This window comes from Ceratotherium simum, chromosome Y, assembly GCF_057802395.1.
Source record: "Ceratotherium simum simum isolate JZ-2026a chromosome Y, ASM5780239v1, whole genome shotgun sequence".
Lineage (NCBI taxonomy): Eukaryota > Metazoa > Chordata > Mammalia > Perissodactyla > Rhinocerotidae > Ceratotherium > Ceratotherium simum.
Genome location: NC_141941.1, coordinates 7,257,451 through 7,279,931, shown reverse-complemented (window position 1 = coordinate 7,279,931; position 22,481 = coordinate 7,257,451). Strand labels below are relative to the sequence as shown.

At 44.5% G+C, this 22,481-nt stretch overlaps 1 protein-coding gene across 8 annotated transcripts in view; it reads left to right on the top strand.

Annotated features, from left to right (window-relative positions):
* The window catches only part of LOC147911631 (G protein-coupled receptor 143-like), a 41,642-nt gene that overhangs the window by 4,980 nt on the left and 14,181 nt on the right, over positions 1-22,481 (top strand). For 3 of the 8 annotated variants that reach the window (XM_087427811.1, XM_087427814.1, XM_087427817.1), the window contains exons 3-8: positions 768-874; positions 9,213-9,305; positions 12,292-12,401; positions 14,137-14,245; positions 15,845-15,962; positions 17,694-17,937. In XM_087427811.1, the coding sequence (XP_087283937.1) occupies positions 768-874; positions 9,213-9,305; positions 12,292-12,401; positions 14,137-14,245; positions 15,845-15,962; positions 17,694-17,937 (781 nt within the window). The remainder of the gene's footprint in view (positions 1-767; positions 875-9,212; positions 9,306-12,291; positions 12,402-14,136; positions 14,246-15,844; positions 15,963-17,693; positions 17,938-22,481) is intronic. The other 5 variants (XM_087427812.1, XM_087427815.1, XM_087427816.1 and 2 more) reach the window with 4 other exon arrangements.

The following is a 22,481-nucleotide window of genomic DNA, read 5'->3' as shown; positions in this document are numbered from 1 at the left end:
TTAAGAACCACTACTGTAGTGGGGTCTTCCCTCCCCCCACCTTTAAGCATACATATACAATCTTTACCTTAGATATAGCCACAATCAACAACAGCTGGCCAAAAAAGAAGAATGTTATTGATTTATTGGATGTATTTTACTTAATGAAACACACACACACACACACACACACACACACACACACACACATACACACATTGCACTGTCCACTGGGTTAATGCTTAAGTGAAAGACCTCAAAGTACACGGATGCTGTGCTGACCCCACCGTCTGTAGCAGAATTGTGAGCTTCTCTCCCTACCTCCCCTCCGTTGCTTCCCAGCTGCATCCCAATGGAACATCTGTCTCGGCCCACACCAGTGAGGAATACCAATCTCGTCTTGCCCCTAACATGCAAGGCCCCTTTCCTTTCTCTTCTCCTGGGAAGGTCTTTCCTACCCATACTCATTCGTTCTCGGCAAAAGAGCTTCTAGTTCAAAGACCCTGTGAGCCTTCATGCCAGTTTAAGCCGCACCTCTGAGACCTTTATCAACTGTGCCTACAAGGATAGCAGAAGGCAGGGCTCTCTAGTCTAGTCCCACTGAGCAGACACAGAACAAAGGCACAGCCCACCCTTGGTCTCCAAGACTGTCCGCGTGTCTCCAGAGGGCTTTCATGTGCTGCCTCCTGACGTCAGAGGAAGCGGGCATCTGCCAGCTCATTTCACGGATGGGGGCATTCGGGTGCCTGTTTCCAGGAGCTTTGATGCCGGGTTCTTCCTGCTTACAGATGTGGGTCCAGCTGTTGTACAGTGCCTGCTTCTGGTGGCTGTTTTGCTATGCAGTTGACGCCTATCTGGTGATCCGGAGGTCGGCGGGACTGAGGTATTCAGAGAGGTCAGCAGGGCTCTCTGCCCTGGTTCTGTTGTATGAGGAAAGGTTGCAGATACTGTTGAGTGCTCCAAAGTGTTTTTCAGTACCGCAGACACAGTCTATCAGAATCTGTCAGCTGGCCCCTCCACCGAGAAATATCTATGGCAGCTCATTTTTATAAAAAGCCAAATGCAGACTCAAAATAATGAGGCTTTTAAAACCTTGAAAACAAGTAATTCAATAATTTAAATAGTTGGAACTGGACAAATACTAAAAAAAAAAAAAATTCGCATGAATATAAACAATTTTTGATTGTATGGAAAGATTTGAGCAAAAAAATTCCTTGAAGTATGTATTAACACTTTACATTAAGTGGAACCCAAGGATGCTGCAGCTGTGAGTGGCTGCCTGCTGAGGAATGACACAGTTAGGACCTTGGCACTGGTGGGTTTGAATTCCTGCCCAGGCACTCACTAGCTGTGTAACTGTTGGCAAGTTGCTTAACCTCTCTGGACTTCTGTTTGCTCAGCTGTAAAGTGGTACCCACCTCATAAGGTTCTGGGAGGAGTCAACGTGATGATACGTGTCAGTGGTGCCTGGCACGTGGTAGGCTCTCAGTAACTGTGAGCTGTGGCTGGAGCTGGGATATGCCTGTGTATTGAGGAAACAGAAATATAGAGAACCTAAGTGACAACGAGAAGCTGGAGGGCAGGGCGGGGTCCAGGAGGCTCCAGGTCCAGGAAGTGTTTGTCCCCCACCAAGTTCGAGGTCCACATCAATCAGATCCCCTTTGCAAGGAGACCTTGCTTGCTTTTTTTTTTTAAACAGCTGTATAAACTTCAGCCATTTAGATGTATAAAATCCATTGTTTTTTAGTATATTCACAGAATTGTGCAACAGTGACCAGCATCTAGTTTGATGACATTTTAATCATTCCTCCAAAGTCTCTGTACTAGTTATTAGGCACTCCCGATTGTCCCCTCGCCCGCAGCCCCTGGCAACTACTAATCTACTTTCTATCTCTAGACTTGCCTATTCTGGACGTTTCCTATAAATGGAATCATACCATATGTGACCTTTTGTGTCTTGCTTCTTAAACTTAGCATAGCATTTTATCTGTGTTGTAGCATGTGTCGGTATTTCATTCCTGTTCATTGCTGAATACTATTCCACTGCATGGATAGACTACATTTTAGTCATTTCTCAGCTGATGGGCATTTAGATGGTTTCCATTGTTTTGGCTATTAGGAATAACGTTGCAATGAACATTTGTGCTTGTGTGGACATATGTTTTTATCGTATACTCGTGGGCATACACCCAGGAGTGGAATTCCTGGGTCGTACAGTAACTCTGTGTATAACTTTGTAAGACGCTTCTAAACTGCTCCCTAAAGAGGCTGCACCGCTTTACATTCACACCAGCAATGTGCGAGGGTTCCAATTTCTTCACATCCTTGCTAACCACACTTGTTATTTTCTGTGTATTTGTTTGGTTTTTTAAATTTTAGCCATCCTAGTGTACGTGACATGGTATCTCACTGTTGTTTTGATTTTCCTCATGGCTAATGATGTTTAGCATCTTCTCATGTGCTTATTGGCCATTTGTTTACCCTCTTTGGAGAAATATCTTTTCATTTCTCCTATGGGCTATTTATGACAAATAGCCCATTTTTTAATTGGGCTATTTGTCTTTTTATTTTTGAGTTGTAGGAGTTCTTTATATATTCTGGAGACAAGTACCTTATTACATATATGGTATCTATTTTTCTCGCATTCAGTGGGTTTTCTTTTCCCTTACTTGATGGTATCTTTTGAAGCAAAAAAGTTTTTAATTTTGATGAGGTCAAGTTTTTCTGTTCTTTTCTTTTATTTCTTGTGCTTTTGCTGTCATCTAAGAAACCATTGCCTAACCCAAGGTCACAAAGATTTATACCTTTATTTTCTTCTGAGAGTTTTATAGTTTGAACACTTATTTAGCTTTGAGTTAATTTTTGTGTGTTGATGAAGAAGAGGTCCACCTTTATTCTTCTGCATGTGGATATCCAGTTGTCCTGGCACCATTTGTGGAATAAATTCACTTTTAAAACCAACATCAGTCTTAAATCATTCTACGAGGCCAACATCACCCTGATACCAAAGCCAGACAAAGACAATACAAAGAAAGAAAATTACAGGCCAATATCACTGATGAACATTGATGCAAAAATCCTCAACAAAATATTGGCAAACCGAATACAGCAATACATTAAAAAGATCATACACCGTGATCAAGTGGGATTTATACCAGGGATGCAGGGATGGTTCAACATCTGCAAATCAATCAACGTGATACATCACATCAACAAAACAAAGAATAAAAACCACATGATCATCTCAATAGACGCAGAGAAGGCATTTGACAAGATACAACACCCATTTATGATAAAAACTCTCAACAAAATGGGAATAGAAGGAAAGTACCTCAACATAATAAAGGCTATTTATGACAAACCCACAGCCAACATCGTACTCAACGGGGAAAGACTGAAAGCCATTCCTCTGAGAACAGGAACGAGGCAGGGCTGCCCACTCTCACCACTCCTGTTCAACATAGTACTGGAGGTTTTGGCCAGAGCAATTAGGCAAGAAAAAGGAATAAAAGGAATCCAAATAGGTAACGAAGAAGTGAAACTCTCACTATTTGCAGATGACATGATTGTATATATAGAAAACCCTAAAGAATCTGTTGGAAAACTATTAGAAGCAATCAACAACTACAGCAAAGTTGCAGGGTACAAAATCAATCTACAAAAATCAGTTGCATTTCTGTATGCTAATAATGAACTAACAGAAAGAGAGCTCAAAAAGATAATACCATTTACAATTGCATCAAAAAGAATAAAATACCTAGGAGTAAATCTTACCAAGGAGGTGAAGGACCTATACAATGAGAACTACAAGACATTATTGAAAGAAATCCATGATGACATAAAGAAATGGAAAGATATCACATGCACGTGGATTGGAAGAATAAACATAGTTAAAATGTCTATATTACCTAAAGCAATCTACAGATTCAATGCAATCCCAATCAGAATCCCAATGACATTCTTCACAGAAATAGAAAAAAGAATACTAAAATTTATATGGGGCAACAAAAGACCCCAAATAGCTAAAGAAATCCTAAGAAAAAAGAACAAAGCAGGAGGCATCACAATCCCTGACTTCAAAACATACTACAAAGCAATAGTAATCAAAACAGCATGGTACTGGTACAAAAACAGACAGACAGATCAATGGAACAGAATTGAAAGCCCAGAAATAAAACCACACATATACAGACAGCTAATTTTCGACAAAGGTGCTAAGAACATACAATGGAGAAAGGAAAGTCTCTTCAACAAATGGTGTTGGGAAAACTGGACAGCCACATGCAAAAGAATGAAAGTGGACCATCTGCTATCGCCATTCACAAAAATTAACTCAAAGTGGATCAAAGACCTGAAGGTGAGACCTGAAACTGTAAAACTCATAGAAGAAAATATAGGCAACACACTATTTGACATTGGTTTTAAAGGAATCTTTTCGGATGACGTGCCTACCCAGACGAGGGAAACTAAACAAAAAATAAACAAGTGGGACTTTATCAGATTAAAGAGCTTTTATAAGACAAATGAAACCAGAATCAAGATGAACAGACAACCCACCAGCTGGGAGAGAATATTTGCTAAACATACATCTGACAAGGGGTTGATCTCCATAATATATAAAGAACTCACACAACTGAACAACAAAAAAACAAACAACCTGATCACAAAATGGGCAGAGGAAATGAACAGACACTTCTCCAAGGAAGATATACAGATGGCCAATAGGCACATGAAAAGATGTTCAACATCATTAATCATCAGGGAAATGCAAATCAAAACAACACTAAGATACCACCTCATGCCCGTTAGAATGGCTATAATCACCAAGACAAAAAACAACAAGTGTTGGAGAGGATGTGGAAAAACAGGAACCCTCATACAGAGCTGGTGGGAATGCAAATTGGTGCAGCCTCTATGGAAAACGGTATGGAGATTCCTCAGAGAATTAAAAATAGAGATGCCCTATGACCCAGCCGTCCACTACTGGGAATCTATCCAACGAACCTGAAATCAACAATCCAAAGAGGCTTATGCACCCCTATGTTCATTGCAGCATTATTCACCATAGCCAAGAAGTGGAAGCAACCTAAGTGTCCCTCGTCTGACGACTGGATTAAGAAAATGTGGTATATATATACAATGGAATACTACTCAGCCATAAAAAAAGACAAAATCGTCCCATTTGCAACAACATGGATGGACCTGGAGGGTATTATGTTAAGTGAAATAAGCCAGAAAGAGAAAGACAAACACTGTATGATCTCACTGATATGTGGAATATAAACCAACACATGGACAGAGAAAACTGGACTGTGGTTACCAGGGGCAGTGGGGGTGGGGGGTGGGCACAAGGGGTGAAGGGAGTCATATATATGGTGATGGACAAACAAAAATGTACAACCCAGAATTTCACAATGTTAGAAACCATTAAAACATCAATTAAAAAAAAAACAAAAACCAACATCAGTAACCAAATAAACATCATATTAAGGCTACAGAATACATTGGGTAATCTTAGTGGATCCCTGCTTTAAAATTGTTGATATTCCTTGTGGATATCACATCATCATTGACTTTGGTCTCTCTGGCCTGAAATATAGTGCTTACTTCATTTTCGTGTTTGTTCCTTCCACCTTTGTACTTAGCTCCCAAGCTTTTACACATCTGTAAAAACCTAGATATACCTGGTTGTGGAAATTCTCTAGGGAAGACAGTCAAGGTCCCAGGCAGCCAACCAGGTGTATCAGTGAGGATTAGTTTTGGCTACATAAAATACCTAAAATAATAGTGACTTAAACAGGATAGGACTTTCTCTTTCCTGCTAAAGGAGACCAGAGGTAGGCAATCCAGGGCTCTTATGATGGATATCAGGGACCCAAACTCCTGTCTTCCTGCTCCACCATCCTATTGTGTGACTCCCATCCTCAAGGTGTCATGGCCCGATATAGCTGCTGGAACTCCAGCCACCACATCCGCATTCCAGACAGCAGGAAGGAGGAAGGGCGCAATGCAAAAGGGGTCTGTTTTCCCCTGAGCCAGCTCCCTTTCAGCAGCCTCCCTGGGGATTTCACCAACAATTCCATTTCCATATTATTCGCCAGAATTTAGTTTCCTGGCCACACTTAGCTGCAAGAGGAGGTAGGAAATAGGGTCTGTTAGTCAAGCAGGCTGTTGCTCTGCATGACATCCAGGTTATATTTCTAAGGGAAAATGGCTTTGGCAGGCAGCTGGCAGCATGAGAGGGCCTCATCCCTGAAGCCCGTGAGTGTGTGTCCCTGTCTGATGGCTCCCTCACTCAGTTTTGGAGGGATTAGAGCTATGACACAATTAGAAGTCTCCTAGACCCCTAGCTGTGGAGATAAGAAGAGCCTTGGAGCTGGGAAAGGAAGCCGGGAGAAGTGTATGCCTCCTGCTGTCATAGGAGGATGCCTTGCTTCACCCCCACCGGTGGGGGACTGGGGTCACACAGGGCAACCTGAGAGTGTTCTGGGCCCAGAGGACAAGCAGAGCCCTGAGAAGCCAGGACAGGCAATCAGGAAGCCCTCCTCACACCCAGAAGAGTGTTTAGATTTGATTTTGGAGCTCAGCGTTAGGATAGGCAGGGCGCTGGGGGTGTGCAGAGACTAGAGGATGCTGGGCAGATTTTGACTTCCAAAGACCCACCCATAATGCAGGAGGCGAACGTCCAAGGAGGCGAAACATCCAGAGGCCTCCCAGGGGCAGGAGCAAGGGCAGGGTTCCAGCCCTAGGAAGACTGTCGGGAGTGAGGTGGGCTCTGCCGGCAAAGAGGAACAGAGCGCACAGCAGGCACAAGAGACAGGTGCTCTGTAGCCATGGAGACCTAGCCCCCACCTCATCCCTAGCAGAAGTCATGCTTCCTGGTGGGAGGTCTCCAAGGGGCCAGCACTGGGTGGTCTGAGCCAGAGCTGAGAGTATGGGTCCAGAAGCCTCTGTAGCTCCTCTTTTAAGAGCCAGTTTCTTTCCAGAGCCCAGAGCCAAGGGTGGCAATTAAAAGACTGCACCTGGTGAGCAGGGGTCCCAAGGAATTCCAGGGCAGGGGGCCAGGCTTTGCAGGTATGGCTGAATTAAACTCCACGGCCCCTTCTAGGTCCTTCCAGTCCTTAGCTATTTTCTTTGGCACAAGAGAATTGTTTCTTTTAATCCTAATCCTAAGAAATGTCATTAAGGCAGATTTAATGTTAAAATTTAAATTGCTACTTAGTTTCCAGGTGTGGGATAGACATATTTTAAACAATAACAGAAGTCACTTGAGGTCCTGGGGAAAGCCCTGAATTGAAGTCACTACTTGCTCGGAGAAAATGAAAGTGTGAGAGCAAAGGGGGTCTGGGGAGGCCCTTTGTGTTCTGGACATGAACACTGTCTAGCCATCAGATAAAGAAATGAGGATCTTCACCATGGGCTGCTCCTGATCACGGCTGAATTGGAGTTCAGACTCTCACCCTAGTGTGGGTTTCGGGTTGTATCAGTTACTGAAGTGGCTGCCGCCTGCGTGAGCCGGCCCGGATCTGACTCCCACCCTGTGAGGCCATTTGGGGCTGGGGAACCATCGACCAGGCTTTGGCGGGCTCCCGTCCTGGCCTCGCCCAGCCTTGCCCCGGCCCACCCTCTCCCACCTCAGTAGATGAGGCCACCCGTACCCTCCAGCCCAAGGTTAGGGTCTGGAATGCAGACATTCCACACTCTTAATACTCCAGCTCCTTGGAGAAAGCTGCTCGTTAGTGTTCTGAGTCTGTGCGAAGCCTCTGACTTCTGGGCAATCACACCCCGCCCTGCCCCCAAACCCAGAGAGGTGGGGCAGGGCTGCTGCAGAACCAGCTCTGATGTGGGAGGCGCAGTATGTCGGAGTCCTTGCCTCCCGGCCTCTCAGAGAGCTGGCTAGGAAACGTTCCCTCTCCCTGCAGCTCAATCCTTGTCTGCTGTCTCTCTCTCTTCCCTCTTGTCTCCTTGCGCAAGGGCTTCCTTTCTCTCTGATCCCTTTGTCTACACAGCTGATCTTCAGAGTTGGGGGTTGTGCTATTTGCCAGGAGTCTGGTGGAGCTGTGAGTGACGGCAGGCGCCTCTGATGGAGCCCTGGGCTCCTGTCCTGTGGGACAGAAGAGGCAGTGGAACGCTGGGTTGGAAGGGTCAGGTAGCTCTGCGTGTGCACAGGTCTTCTGCCTTCCTGACCCCATCTGCAAGGCTGGCCGCCCGCGTCCCTAGGGGGAGCAAGGTGGGGTGTGTGTGAGTACAAAGATGAATGATAGAGATTGTCCAAGAATGCTAGCTATGCAGGGAATGGTAGGGAGTGGGGAGGTGGGAAGGCCAGAAAGGAAAGCTCCCTGCTCTCCTGGAACATGGAATAACCAGCTATTTCTTGGGAAGGTCTTCTTGGTTTGGAGTGAGCATTAAAACGCTTGCACGTTAGGTAGGGGGGTGACTTCAGAAAGGATTGGGGATAAGGAGCTCCTTGCTTATTGGGTGAGCCGGGCACTTATGAGGTTCCCGTATCTTGTTCCTCTCAACCATGAAAACGTTATGCTGAGTGAAAGAAACCAGTCACAAGAGGCCACATGTCATATGATTCCATTTACATGAAATGTCCAGAATAGGCAGATTCATGGAGACACCGAGTGGATTAGTCGTTACCAGGGGCTGAGGGGAGGATAATGGGGAGTGGCTCTTAATGGGGACCGGGTTTCCTTTTGGGGTGAAGAAGATGGTTCCTCATCGGGCCTGGGTAGAGGTGGTGGTTGCACAACATTGTGAATGTACTAGATGCCCCTGAATTGTTCACTGTAAAATGGTTAGTTTTATGTTATATGAATTCCACCTCAATTTTTTATTTATTTATTTAAATTTTATTATATTTTTTCCCCCAAAGCCCCAGTAGATAGTTGTATGTCATAGCTGCACATCCTTCTAGTTGCTGTATGTGGGACGTGGCTTCAGCATGGCCGGAGAAGCGGTGCGTCAGCACATGCCCGGGATCCGAACCCGGGCCACCAGCAGCAGAGCACACGCACTTAACCGCCAAGCCACGGGGCCAGCCTCATCTCAATTTTTTAAAAAAACCAACCTCAGAGGCAAAATAAAGCAACTCTTTGCTGAGAGTTTTGCCTTGTGTACATTTTCCTGAATTTTCTGGAGCGCAGGAGTTGATCTAGTAGTTTCCATTGCTGGCCCTGGTCATCCCTCCTCTCAGGTGTGGTCGCCCCCTTGTGCTTCTCTCCTAGCACGATCCTGCTGTACCACATCATGGCGTGGGGCCTGGCTGCCCTGCTCTGTGTGGAGGGAGTGGTCATGCTCTACTATCCTTCCGTGGCCAGGTAAGCCGGGCCTCCCAACAACCCAGCCCACCCCACTCCCTGACCCATTGTGTGTTCTCTTGCAGGAAATACATGGGCACTGACCCAGAGCGGGCACCTTGCAGGTCAGGCCATTGTCTCGGGGCTGGGTGAGGCTGTCCTGACAGACCCATACAGCTGAGACCCGGGGGGCTCACTATAATACCTTGCACCCTTGAGTTAATTTCTCTGCTTCTGTCTTTCACATGGGTGTGGGTAGGTGCCTGTGCACACAGGTGTGTATGCAGAGCTTTAGGAATGTGTCCTTCACATAAGTATGTGTGCAAAGCTTTAGGTATGTCCCCCTCCATACTGATGCAGCTTTCCCATGCCCACTCTTTAATTTTTTATTCTTCAGACCAGCTTCTTCTGGATGAGCGGGTGGATTTAACATTCTAAGAATGAGTTCAAGATGATATGGAAGAATCAAAAAGTCACTCTTAGAAGAGCTAATTTGAAGCCCCTGCTTGCTACACTTTCTTCCTTCTCTTCCATCCTGCTCTTGGTTATCCTGAACACCGATACAGGGTGATGGGGCCTCTGAAATGTTCTCAGGCATTTCTTCAAGTTTAAAATCCCATCAGAGCGACCACTTGTAAAGCTCCATTGTAAAGCTCCAAGGATATATACTCTAACTTCCAAAGGAAAACTGAAAAACAGAGGTTGGACATTGTCTCTTTGTCTGTGATTTTAGGGTGGTGTAGATCAGGGATCAGCACAACACAGCCCTCAGGACAAATCCGGCCCTCTCCTGCTTTTGTAAATAAAGTTTTATTGGCACACAGCCATGCCCATTTGTGTCTGTATTGTCTATGGCTGCTTTTGCAATATAATGTCAGAGTTGAGTAGTTTCAACAGAGGCTGTTTGGCTCCTGAGGCATAAAATATTTACTGTCTGTTCCCTTTACGGAAAAAGTTTGCTGACCTGTGGTGTAGACAGTTTCTCCCCCTTCTTTTTCTACTCCTTGCAGCTACTCAATTAGACGTCTCCAAACTGGTGTTGCCGTGTCGACGGTGAATACTCCCAGAGCTCTGTGTAGATCCATCCATACAGCCTGCTCTCTTGAGGAACTTTAAAAGGACAAATACATGTCAGCAGCTGTTATAATGGAATGTGCTTAATTGGAAAGGGAGTTTTTATCCCTCACCTTCACCTGTGGGATCCCAGAGACTCCAGGGAAAGTTGCATCCGAGCGTGAGGGAGCCATTGCTGCAGGGCTCACAAGGAGCTCCGAGGTGCCCCCATTGTCTGCAGGAGGCTGCTCCTTTGAAGCATCTTAATCCATCATCATCTCTTAATCCTGACAACCCATGAGCCAGAGCCCTCGAGTTCAAGCTCCCTCTCTCATCTGTCGTTTACTCTCAGTCTTTGCATTGGAATCACATCTCTTCCTCCTCTTGTTTCTCTTTCTCCCCTCAAGCCTTTCCAGACCACATTTTAGCCTTCACAGCTCAAGATGGAAGCTCCTATTAAAAAGAAGATGGTGGCATCATCAGGTGGTATTGTAATCCTTCTTATGGCAAGAAAAGATGGGCAGTGCATTTTTTGCATTTTCTGCCATTTTCCCCCTTCTGGTTTGACCACACCATGCATATTAAAACAAGAGCACTTGTATTTTGATCATTCCACCTTCTGTGGCCACAGGGCCTGGTCCCTCATCTGCTTTTCCACCTCATTCTTTGGTTGGGTCTGAGCAGTCCTCTCTCCCCTTGGCCTTCAATGCTCTCTTCGTCTTTGCCGTTTTCCTTCCATATTATGCATTTGTTAGCGGAGAGTTCCTGCCTTGGTAACATACCTGTGTATGGCACTCCACCACGTCCTGTGGTGACCAACAATACCCATGACCCATCAATAGAAATCCTGGTCCTTCTGTAACTGAGCAAAAAGGGGCTCGTACTGCTCACCACAATCCAGTGCCAGTCAATTGCAAACAAGCCGGTGGTTGAGAAAGGAAAATTTATACGATTAGCTAGCGTAATCGGAAGATGGTGGACTAGTGTCCTAAAGAACCGTCTTAAACTCATATAGAATCTTGAGGCAGTTATATAGAAGAAATGGGCGGGGAAGGAGGGGGTTTATGAATGTCAACCATCTGGTGTGATGGACTCCAAGGTGCCTCATTAGCTCCTTCTTCTGTCATTTGTGACAGGTACCAACGCAGAGTTTTTCTTTCTGGAGGTAGTCATATTCCTGGGGAACTCAGAGAACAAAGTTATGTCTTATCACAGCTGGGAGATGTACATAAACAAGAGTCATAGAACTAGCAGATCATGTATTTTGCGAGAGCAAGAGGTGCTTAATCATGTAGGCTATGTGCAGGCTAGAGTGCATTCTCGGAGACGGGTGAGTCAGGGTCATAGTTACAATATTGCTTCCTCTCCCTAAGATGGCTTCCCTCATGCCAACTTAAGATCTAGCTGTTACACTTCTCCCTGAAAAGAACCAGTGAAAGGATTGTTATCCATAACCATGAGAACAAATGTCCTTTGAAATATGGAGCTTGGGTGTTCTGAGTTGCTCAAGGAGAGGAACTGGATCTTGTTCATGGTATTGGCCAGGCATAGTGCAGAGTAAGTGCTTAAAACCTAACTAGTTCATCGAGTGCCTTCGGCTTACTGGAATCATGTGTTTTTTCCTTGAAGAGATCCAGTAGGGGGAAGCCACCGTCCCAGAGTGTCTTTTCCTTTTTCTCCTTCTGTCAGTAGGCACCTTTAAAAGCTCCCCCCAGTGGAATGCCTTAGAGGTCCTCCTTTAGGAGACAAATAGAGACATGATTGATCTTTGGTCTTCTGCATGTATGGCTTGTTCACAGACATGAGATGTGAGTCAGATTTCCTCTGGGCAGAGTCAGAAGTCGATTTGTGCATTTCCCTTTACACTCTCATCCTCTTATCTCGGCTTCCAGATAAGTAGGCGTATTTTAGGCAAAGCATTGTTTTCGAGAATGACTTGGTTTTCCTCCCTCAGGTGTGAGAGGGATCTGGAGCACGCCATCCCCCACTATGTCACCACATACCTGCCAATGCTGCTCGTCCTCGTGGCCAACCCCATCCTGTTCCGAAAGACAGTGACTGCAGGTGAATAACGGGGAAGTTCTCCAGGTGCACGGCCACGGGTGTGGCCCCACACTTTGGGCTCAGGTCATGACACACATTGTCCTCATGGAACTGTCTAGGACAATTGACCTCATTCGTCTTCCTCCAGAGACATAAACAGAACATAGTTGGAGAAAGTGAGCAGGTTTAATACATGAAAGTAAGCAAGCCTACTTAGTTATGGGCTACACAAGTTCTTTGCAAACATGTGGTAGCTCAAGGCCAGAACCAGTGGACTTTTCACTTCCATCTGGGCTCATCCTGGGTCTGCCCTTGGCATGCCTTGGAGACCCCAGGAGTGACCTTGCAAAATGGTGGAGGTGAGACAGAAGCAGAAGGAGAGGAAAGGGGAGTGAGGAGTCTGCAATGAAGAGTTGTGAGTCTGGTTATTCCCTAATGTACTTGGCCTGTCTTTTCTCAGTTGGGCAGGAGACAGGAAGTAGAGCACAGGAAATGAGTCAAATGCAGTGGTAAGAACTGGATAAGAGGGATGTCGTGAGTCAGCAGAATGCTCTGAAAAGACCTCCGGGCTGAGGCTGGGGACTTTCGTTCCAGCCCCCACCCCATCCTCAAGGAAGCGTGACCTGGAGCGAGTTTCCAGCCTCCTCAAGCTGTGTGGATCTCTCTAGTGCAAAATGAGAATAAGGAAGCGCACCTTAGCACACAGGTCGCTTGGGGATCAGCTGTCCATTGTGGAACTTTAAAACTTTTAAAGGACTCTACCACTAGGAATAGAAAATCATTGCAGCCCTTTGGACCATTCTTTTCATATCTACATTTAAAAATACTGTATTAAATCTAGCTTTTTTTTTTTTACAAAATTGCATAAAAAATAGTGATTTGATTACATCAAACAAATGAAAATGATTTATAGAAAAAAGACTGGAAAGAAATATACTAAGATGTTAACAGTGGTTGTCTCTGGGCCGACCATGAGTCATTAATTCTTCTCTAAACTCTTTTATATTTTCCAACTTGTCTATAAGGAAAAATTTAGATCTTTCAACCTTTTTTTTTTTTTTTTGTGAGGAGATCAGCCCTGTTCTAACATCTGCCAATGCTCCTCTTTTTGCTGAGGAAGACTGGCCCTGGGCTAACATCCATGCCCATCTTCCTCCACTTTGTATGGGACACCACCACAGCATGGCTTGACAAGCAGTGCGTCCGTGTGCGCCCGGGATCCGAACCGGTGAACCCCGGGCCGCTGCAGGGTAGCCTGTGCACTTAACCGCTTGCGCCACCGGGCTGGCCCCCTTTCAACCTTTTAAAATAGTAAATGTGCACTATTTTCATAATAGAAAATATAAACCTTTAAAAATATAGTTCTGGAACTAGTAAAATCCAAATAAAATCCCACGTTTAATTCATAGTACTAAACCGATATTAATTTCTTCATTGTGACAAATGGGACCATGGTTGTATAAGATGTTAACCTGAGGGGAAGCTGGGTATAAGTATACAGAAACTCTCTGTACCGTCTTTGCAAATCTTGTGTAAATCTAAAATTATTTCAAAGTAAAAGTTTTAAAAATCTATATTCCCTCAAGTCTATGAGGACTCCAACTTGGCAGCTGTGAGGAAAGCCTGACAGAATCTTGCTTTGCTTCACCCCCTTCTGGCTTTGCTTATGGGCTCACCTCGCCTTCCATTCCCTTCCTTGTCACTCTGTAAACGTAAATAATGGACATGGCATGCATTCCCCCTCTGTTCTTCACAGTGGCCTCTTTACTAAAAGGAAGACAAGGCATCTACACAGAGAACGAGAGACGGATGGGAGCCGTGATCAAGATCCGCTTTTTCAAAATAATGCTGGTTTTCGTGATTTGGTAACTTTTCTTCTATTTTTTTAATAATTTTATTTATTTATTTATTTATTTTTTCCCCCAAAGTCCCAGTAGATAGTTGTATGTCATAGTTGCACATCCTTCTAGTTGCTGTATGTGAGACGCGGCCTCAGCATGGCCAGAGAAGTGGTGCGTCAGTGCGCGCCCGGGATCCGAACCCCGGGCCGCCAGCAGCGGAGCGCGCACACTTAACCGCTAAGCCACAGGGCTGGCCCATCTTCTATTTTTTTTAAATTGTCACTCGGAAGGCATGTACAAACACCTTGCCATTTTGCTTTTCCAAGTGTAACCTGAAAGTTCCAAAGGGAAGAGTCTTTGGAAAGGAAATCTTGGAAACTATGTTAGGTGCCCTTTGAGGAAATGCACTTGAGACAGGAAGGCAAGTTGACAATATATGAACTTCTGGAAAGATATTCAAATCTACTCAAATTATATGTAAAGCTCTTAGAACAAAATTTCCCGAGTTTCCTTTTGATACATCCCAATCGTATGCATCTGTTGTTTTGTCCCATTGCTAGGGTTAACCTTGAAATAAAGCACTTGCTCATGCCTTTGAAATCCACCCATTTTCATCAAATCTTGACACTAGGATTCTTGGATCTGACCAGATACAAGGGCAAGGGCAATCTTGGGTATAGATAAACCAATCTTTGATGACAACTCGTAGCTCAGTCAAGAAGGGTAGAGAGCAGTTTTTGTCTCCTCACTTTCCTCTCTCACATGTCATGTCGTCTGCCCCAACGTTTCAGGTGGATGCTTTGGAAAGAAACCTGTAACCAATGCAAGACAGACTGGAGTCAGAAAACCCTTTGCTTTGGTGAAGCAATACTTCACAAGACAGGGCATGCCTTTGTGCTGTTAATCATCTATCTGATATGAGGAGGTTTGTTTGGACATTCCCCTAGGAGAGACGTCAATTATCTCCCTCTAAAAATACACCGAGGTTGCCATTTCAGACTGCACTGGCCTACCAACAATAATATCAAAAAATTCAAACCTGAAATGTCAAGATAAGATTTGTTTTGGTCTCCATTCGAACGTTAGGTTACTCTTCAAATGAGTAATGAGTTTGGGTTATTTGATACGTGCTAGAATCTTACAGCTGATGTGGTATGGAGTGTTACCATTGGAAGGATTGGTTGATCTCTGCTTTAGACTGACAGAAGGCGTTAATCGCTTCCATTCAATTTTTTATTTTTCTCCCCAAAGCCCCAGTAGATAGCTGTATGTCATAGGTGCACATCCTTCTAGTTGCTGTATGTGAGAGGCTGCCTCAGCATGGCCGGACAAGCGGTGTGTTGGTGCGCGCCCAGGATCCGAACCTGGGCTGCCAGTAGCAGAGTGAGTGCACTTAACCACTAAGCCACGGGGCCGGCCCCTCTTCCATTCAATTCTTGATGTGCTGGTTTCTCCTTGCTGCTGAAGTGGTCACCCTTCCAGGACTTTTAGGTCTTGGTAAGGGACCGGCCCATTGGCATAGTGGTAGCGCTCTGCTTGGTAGACACGTTCCCTGACCCCCAGCATTTAAAAACGAACTCTGGTGCATGTTCTCTTTATGCTGGACTATTTTCTTTCTAACAGTTGGTTGTCGAACATCATCAACGAAAGCCTTTTATTCTATCTTGAAATGCAACCGGATATCAGTGGAGGCTCTTTGAAACATGTCCGAATTGCAGCCAAGACCACGTGGTTTATTATGGTAGGTCAACTTTGATTTTAAATTTTCTTCTTGAAAAAACAAATCAGAAGGGAAAAACCCCCTCAGAAGTATGATGTATTGTTATTTGAATATGTAGTGAGTTGAACAGGTTCCTGGGCTACCTACACCTGGCTGTGTGTGCCAGCTAGCTCCTCTCGTTCATCATTGGGATGATTATTAAATAGTTATGACTCTGGTAAACCAGTTTGGCACAGTATATCAAACCTCTCAGGCAGACTCAAAATATTAGGGAGTTTATCTTTTTTTGTGTGTGTGTGAGTAAGATCAGCCCTGAGCTAACATCCGTGCTAATCTTCCTCTTTTTGCTGAGGAAGACTGGTTCTGAGCTAACATCTATTGCCAATCCTCCTCCTTTTTTTCTTCCCCAAAGCCCCAGTAGATAGTTGTATGTCATAATTGCACATCCTTCTAGTTGCTGTATGTGGGACGCGGCCTCAGCATGGCCAGAGAAGCTGTGCGTCGGTGCGCGCCTGGGATCCGAACCCGCGCCGCCAGCAGCGGAGCATGCGCACTTAACCTCTAAGCCACGGGGACGGCCCCTAGGGAGTTTATCTTGAAGAAATATTTCAGACTATGAAAAAGCCATAGGGATGAAAATATGTCTTGTAACATTATCCATAATTATAAAGCATTATACACAACCAAAATTCAAAATAAAGGAATGGTTAAGTAAATTATGGTTTTTCATCTTGATGGAATGTTATGCAGATGTTAAAAATGACAATTATGAAATCTCTAGTATTAAGTGAAAAATGCAGAATATAAAAATTATACTAATTATAACTACATAATAACACGTGTGAAAAAATATTGGATAGAAATACACAAAATGGGGCCCGCCCAGTGGCTTAGCGGTTAAGTGCATGCGCTCCGCTACTGGCGGCCCGGGTTCAGATCCCGGGCGTGCACCGATGCACCGCTTCTCCAGCCATGCTGAGGCCGAGTCCCACATACAGCAACTAGAAGGATGTGCAACTGTGACATACAACTATCTACTGGGGCTTTGGGGAATAAAAGGAGGAGGATTGGCAACAGATGTTAGCTCAGAGCTGGTCTTCCTCAGCAAAAAGAGGAGGATTAGCATGGATGTTAGCTCAGGGCTGATCTTCCTCACAAAAAAAAAAAAAGAAATACACAAAATGATAATAAGGTGGAAATACCATGGGTGGAGTCCCCCCTATGTTTTCATTGTATTGCATTTATAATAAAAATCATACATGAGCTGTTAGTGGAGAGGTTCACGTTGCCCTACACAGAATTAATATCTATGTTGCTTCAGAATTGGGGAGACTCTGATTCACAAGAACTTTATAATAAGACCAGCATTAACTGCCTCCACCCCTGGGCTTTGGTTTGTAGTGTTGTGTGGTTCCTTTGGTTAACTTCGTGGGTACTTACCACGCATAAGTGGAGGAATGTTTCATAGACTCATTTGCAGCCTCAGGAACCTTTGCTAAATCAAATTCTGAATTGGAAGCACAAGGTGGAAAGCCCCTTTCTTTGAAGGAGAGCAAAGCTGCTCTGGCAGAGGTGAAGATCTGATTGGGCCAATTGCCCCGTGTTCCAGGCTTTCTATCTTCCGTCCTCTCTTCTCCCTTCCCCTCCCTCGTCTCCTCCCTCTTCCCTCTCTCCTTCCCTCCCCCACCTCCTCAATTTTCAGGCACCTAATTCCTGCACTGACCTCCACGTGTCTTTCTGTCCTCCCTCCAGGGGATACTGAATCCAGCCCAAGGATTTCTCTTGTCTCTGGCCTTCTACGGCTGGATGGGATGCAGCCTGGATTTTCAGTCTCCCAGGAAGGAGATCCAGTGGGAGTCGATGACAACCTCAGCCGCCGAGCGGGTGCACCGGTCCCCAGAGGGCTCCTGTGTGCCGCACGAGAGCCTCACTTCCAGGAAGGTGGCAGGTGTCAGCGAGCACACTTCTGACGAGGCCCTGAGCATGCTTTCTGAAGGTAATGCCCCGTCTGCCAGGGCAGGTAGACTGCGGAGCCCCGGGGCTCCCCTGGAAATCCTTTATCAAACAAGGAGGTGACGTGGTGTGGAGGAGCTGTCTGTGATATATGTAACAGGCTTCAGGGTGCGCATGGAAGGTTACAGTAGCCAACGTTGATGCTAATCCTGCATCTCATGATCCACCTCTCCTTTTAATATTTTAATGGTGCCTTTCGTTTAGTTATTAAGCACTGTAGCCTTGTATTATAAATGACTCCTACCTGGGCTGGATGGCATTTTGGATATGAGATAAATTGTCACTTCAAACCCCTCACTAACATGCTGTCAGTGAATGGTGTGACATGACCTCTCTAGATTATGGGTGTAGTTTGATGGGTCCAGCTCACTTGGGGCATTTAAGATGAAAAGCCAGTTAGCCAGTGCTGGCTCTTAATCTGTCCTGTGCATTTACAGACTCTAGTGCTGTGGTCTTCACACTGTGCTCCATGGAACTCTAATGTGGCTTTTTAGGCATCTAGTAAATGATTCAAATCCCATCTAAAATTCCTGTTAAAGTCTCTGAGAAAAATAGTGCATACTCAAATGTGTTGGTCACCAAATACTAACTCACTCAGGCTCACCAATTGTTAACTTGTCCTACCAGGTTAGCTCATTTGTGTGTAGAGCTCAGAGTAATGTTCACCTCCCCTGTTCACTTAAGTGAAGACTGTTACCACACAAAATTGGGGTTCTCTTGCCTATGTGCATACAAAAAGCCAAGTATTACAGCATCAGCTTTTGGGAAAAGAAATTAGCTTTATTGCTAGATTGACCTGCAAGGAGACAGGGGCGTATGTTCTCAGATCTGTCTCCCTAACTGAGGGCTTGGGGCACAATTTATGGGACGAAGGGCAGGGTGGTCTGAAATGTGGAGATAGATAATTGGAGGTGAGGAGAGGTGAAGTAACTGATGATCTGCGCAAGCCTAGTCAAGCTTCGTGCCTCTTCACAGGAGGCATGTTCACAAAATGGCTTCATTACCATGATCTGAAGGTGGATCTTTTAGTTCCTTGATGTCAAAACGGTCACTTATTGGACATCTGCACGGGCCCAGTTGATGGGTTGGTGGTTTCAACTGGTCTGAACTGGACAAGGGGGGTCTCAGTTCCTGAAAAACCACTCTTATTTTGTTGATAAGATGGAGTCAGTTGAACTGGTTCTGGAGGGCCTGCAGTTACAAGACTGTCCTGAGATGGCGACATGAGCTACCTGAAAATCATTATGTTTCCAGCTTCTTAGCCATTTGAAACAAAATAGCCTTGATAAGGTGCCATCAAATCAAAACACCGGAGTAGTTGGATGTTCAAGTTGAACTATGTTGGAGACCTCAGTGTTTGGTTTCAGAGTTTGGCGTTGACTAAAGCAGGTTTATGGTTCTAATTGATTACATTTATTTTTATATAATCCAAATTGTAACTTAGGAAATAAATTTTTGCTAATGTACTGCTCTTCTCTGTTTGTGCTAGGTTCCTAGTAAGGTTTTGTTTTAGCAAAAATACATCTTTGGATGAGAAAAAAGGTTTGAAAGTCACCGCTCTGGCATCCCCACAGTTTTAACTGACCTAATGATTTGTGATGTGGAAGCAAATAGATTCTTCAGAGGAGGTCTTGGGTAGCTATAATTTTCTGGTAGCCTATTGGTTGTTTAAAAAGGAGGGAATGAGAAGCTAAGAATGGTTAATGGTTTGACCAAGTGTGTTCGGGGGCAGAGAGGCTGCTTTGCCTTTCCTCAGCTGGCATTGGGTAGAAATGGACCTGAGCTCTCTGTTCAACCTCTTACCTACCTACTCTCTCTTCCTTCAGAGCAGGTTGCTCATCATTGGCACTGTTGGCGTGTAATGCTGGGTGATTCTTTGTCCTGAGGGCTGTCCCGTGCACTGTAGGATGTTGAGCAGTATCCCTGGCCTCACCTGCTAGATGCCAGGGGAACCTCCCCTAAAACTGTTTTTAGTGCAATGAGGAGTAAATAAGCTCTAGAGATTTCATGCACAGTATGGTGAATATAGACAACAATATTGTGTTATAATCATCAAACTTGCTAAAAGACTAGAACTTAATATTCCAACCACTAAAAAGAAATGATAATTATGTAACGTGATAGAGATGCTAATTATCCCTAAAAAGGCAATCATATTACAGTATATAAATATATCAAATTAACGTGTTGTACACCTTAAATTTACACAATGTTATAGGTCAAATACATTTCAATTAAAAAAAGCTGTTCCTAGACATCGACATATGTCCCCTGGGGGCACAGTGACCCCGGTTCAGAACCTCTGTCTCAGATTAATTAGGCTTTCCAAAGCTTGCATCCAAAAATTTGGTTTCCCTAACATGTTGTCTGAGCTAAATGCACACACACACACACACACACACACACACACACACAAAACCAAAGACAAACACCACAGAATCCAATTTACTTTGTACAGAAATGTTGAACTTTGGAGCAGGAAAAATATGCAGAAAGATGTTTGGAAATGACTCAAAGAGTTTCATTTTCTTTTCCATTCCTGCTATTCAAATACATCGAAGGAGGGTTAGTTTTCAGGTGACAAGCTTGGTTTACTCTCAGGGCCAAAAAACGTGGTGATGACTTGATGGGTTGATTCCCAGAGATGTGTACCATCTGGCTGTAACCAGCAGCCTCGATGGGAAAAGTAGTTCTGGCTAAAGCTAAAGACAGAGACCACATGTTTACAGACTTTCTATCTGGTGCAGATCGTTCAAGGTTGATGTAATATAATAATTACAGCAATATTGTCATGCATAAAGAGCTTGTCTTTGAAATTTGAACTCCATTTGTTTAGTCAGTTTATATTGTGGAAAATAATAGAAGGAGGAAACATCTTTAAAGTCTTTGAGTTTGTACAGTGACACAGCTGCTGACGTTGGATGCTTCCTAGTGGAGTTTTCTCTTCCTTCTGGAAAAGTCAAGAGCTCCAAGCTCCGGGCTGCAGAGAAGATCAGCTAATTGGTGGAGTGGTCCCAGTGTCATGCTGCTTTTTCCTCCTTTCTTTGCTTTTTTTAAAAAATTGAGATATAATTCACATAACATAAAATTCATCTTTTTAAAGTGAACACTTCAGTGGTTTTCAGTATACAGTATTCACAAGGTTGTGCAGCCATCACTGCTGTGTAATTCCAGAACATCTTCCTCACTCCAAAATCAAAGCGCACACCCAGTACAATCTCTTCCCATACCTCCCTCCCCCTAGTCCCTGGCAATCGCTAATCTACTTTCTGTCTCTGTGGATTTGCCTATTCTGAACATTTCATGTAAAATGGACATCTGTCCTTTTGTGTCTGGTTTCTTTCAATTACCATCATCTTTTCAAGGTTCGTCCACACTGCAGCATGTGTTAGAACTTCATTCTTTTTGCTGCTGAATAATCTTCCAGGGTATGGATATACCCATTCTTTGTTCTATTAATAACTGCTTATGGCTGCCAACAACTCCACCAGCCTGGGAGCTGTGTGGGAGGCAGGGACCAGAGACCTGTAAACCTTGCCCTCAAGGACCTCACAGTCTATATGGGAGAGAATGAAAATACTAAGAATAGAATAATCAATGGAAATGCCAGTTTGAGAAAACCTTGGAGGAAAAAGGAAGCACATAAGGAAAGGCTTTTGAGAAAAGCAAGAAATGCAATCAGTATATTTGGTTGTGGAAAGAATTTCTGTGAAAATGGCAGCTGTTAACTTAGAGCTGTAGTGACATAATGTTAACTAACGTCTGTTGGGTCAGACTTTTGGAGGATTTTTGAAGCACAGAGCAAGTTTGCACAGTTCACCACCACCATCTCCTGCAAAAGCGCATGGTATAGAGGTGCAGCTGAGGCGGTGGTTAGGGTCTCGAGTTTCTATCCGGTCACCCTTGGAACCTCTTGAAATTTCCCATAAGGTACACTTGCCACTGTTTTGTATATTAATCTTGTGCAAGAATTTGCATACATTATGCTGAAAAGAATTAAGAGGGATTTTATTCAGAACACTGATAAAGATCCCACATCTGACTGTTGGTTGTCGTCACCGTTGTCCTCTGGGGACAATTTTAGGATTATCTCTAACTCTTCCTGGTCAGTGTGTCTCTGGGGCCACTTGCCTGTCACCTGAGAACACGCCTCACTTCTCTGACCATGGTGGAAGAATCTCAAATGTCATTCAAATATTCTTTCCAGAGGCTTTGCCAACTTGCAGGAATGTTTTGAGTTCCCCTCCCTCCCCGCCTGTGGGCACAGGCTCATTGGTGGAAAGCTGGGCAGAGGGAACCCTGGGACGATATTAATCCTCACCTATCCTCCCCTCCTCTGCCTGTTCCACCCCTCACCAAGTGGAGCTGCAGTTGAGTGAGTTAAATGTGCGTATGATGCTACCTCTGTGCATAATTTTTATTTATTTATTTATTTATTTATTTATTTATTTATTTATTTATTTCCCCAAAGCCCCAGTAGATAGTTGTACGTCATAGCTGCACATCCTTCTAGTTGCTGTATGTGGG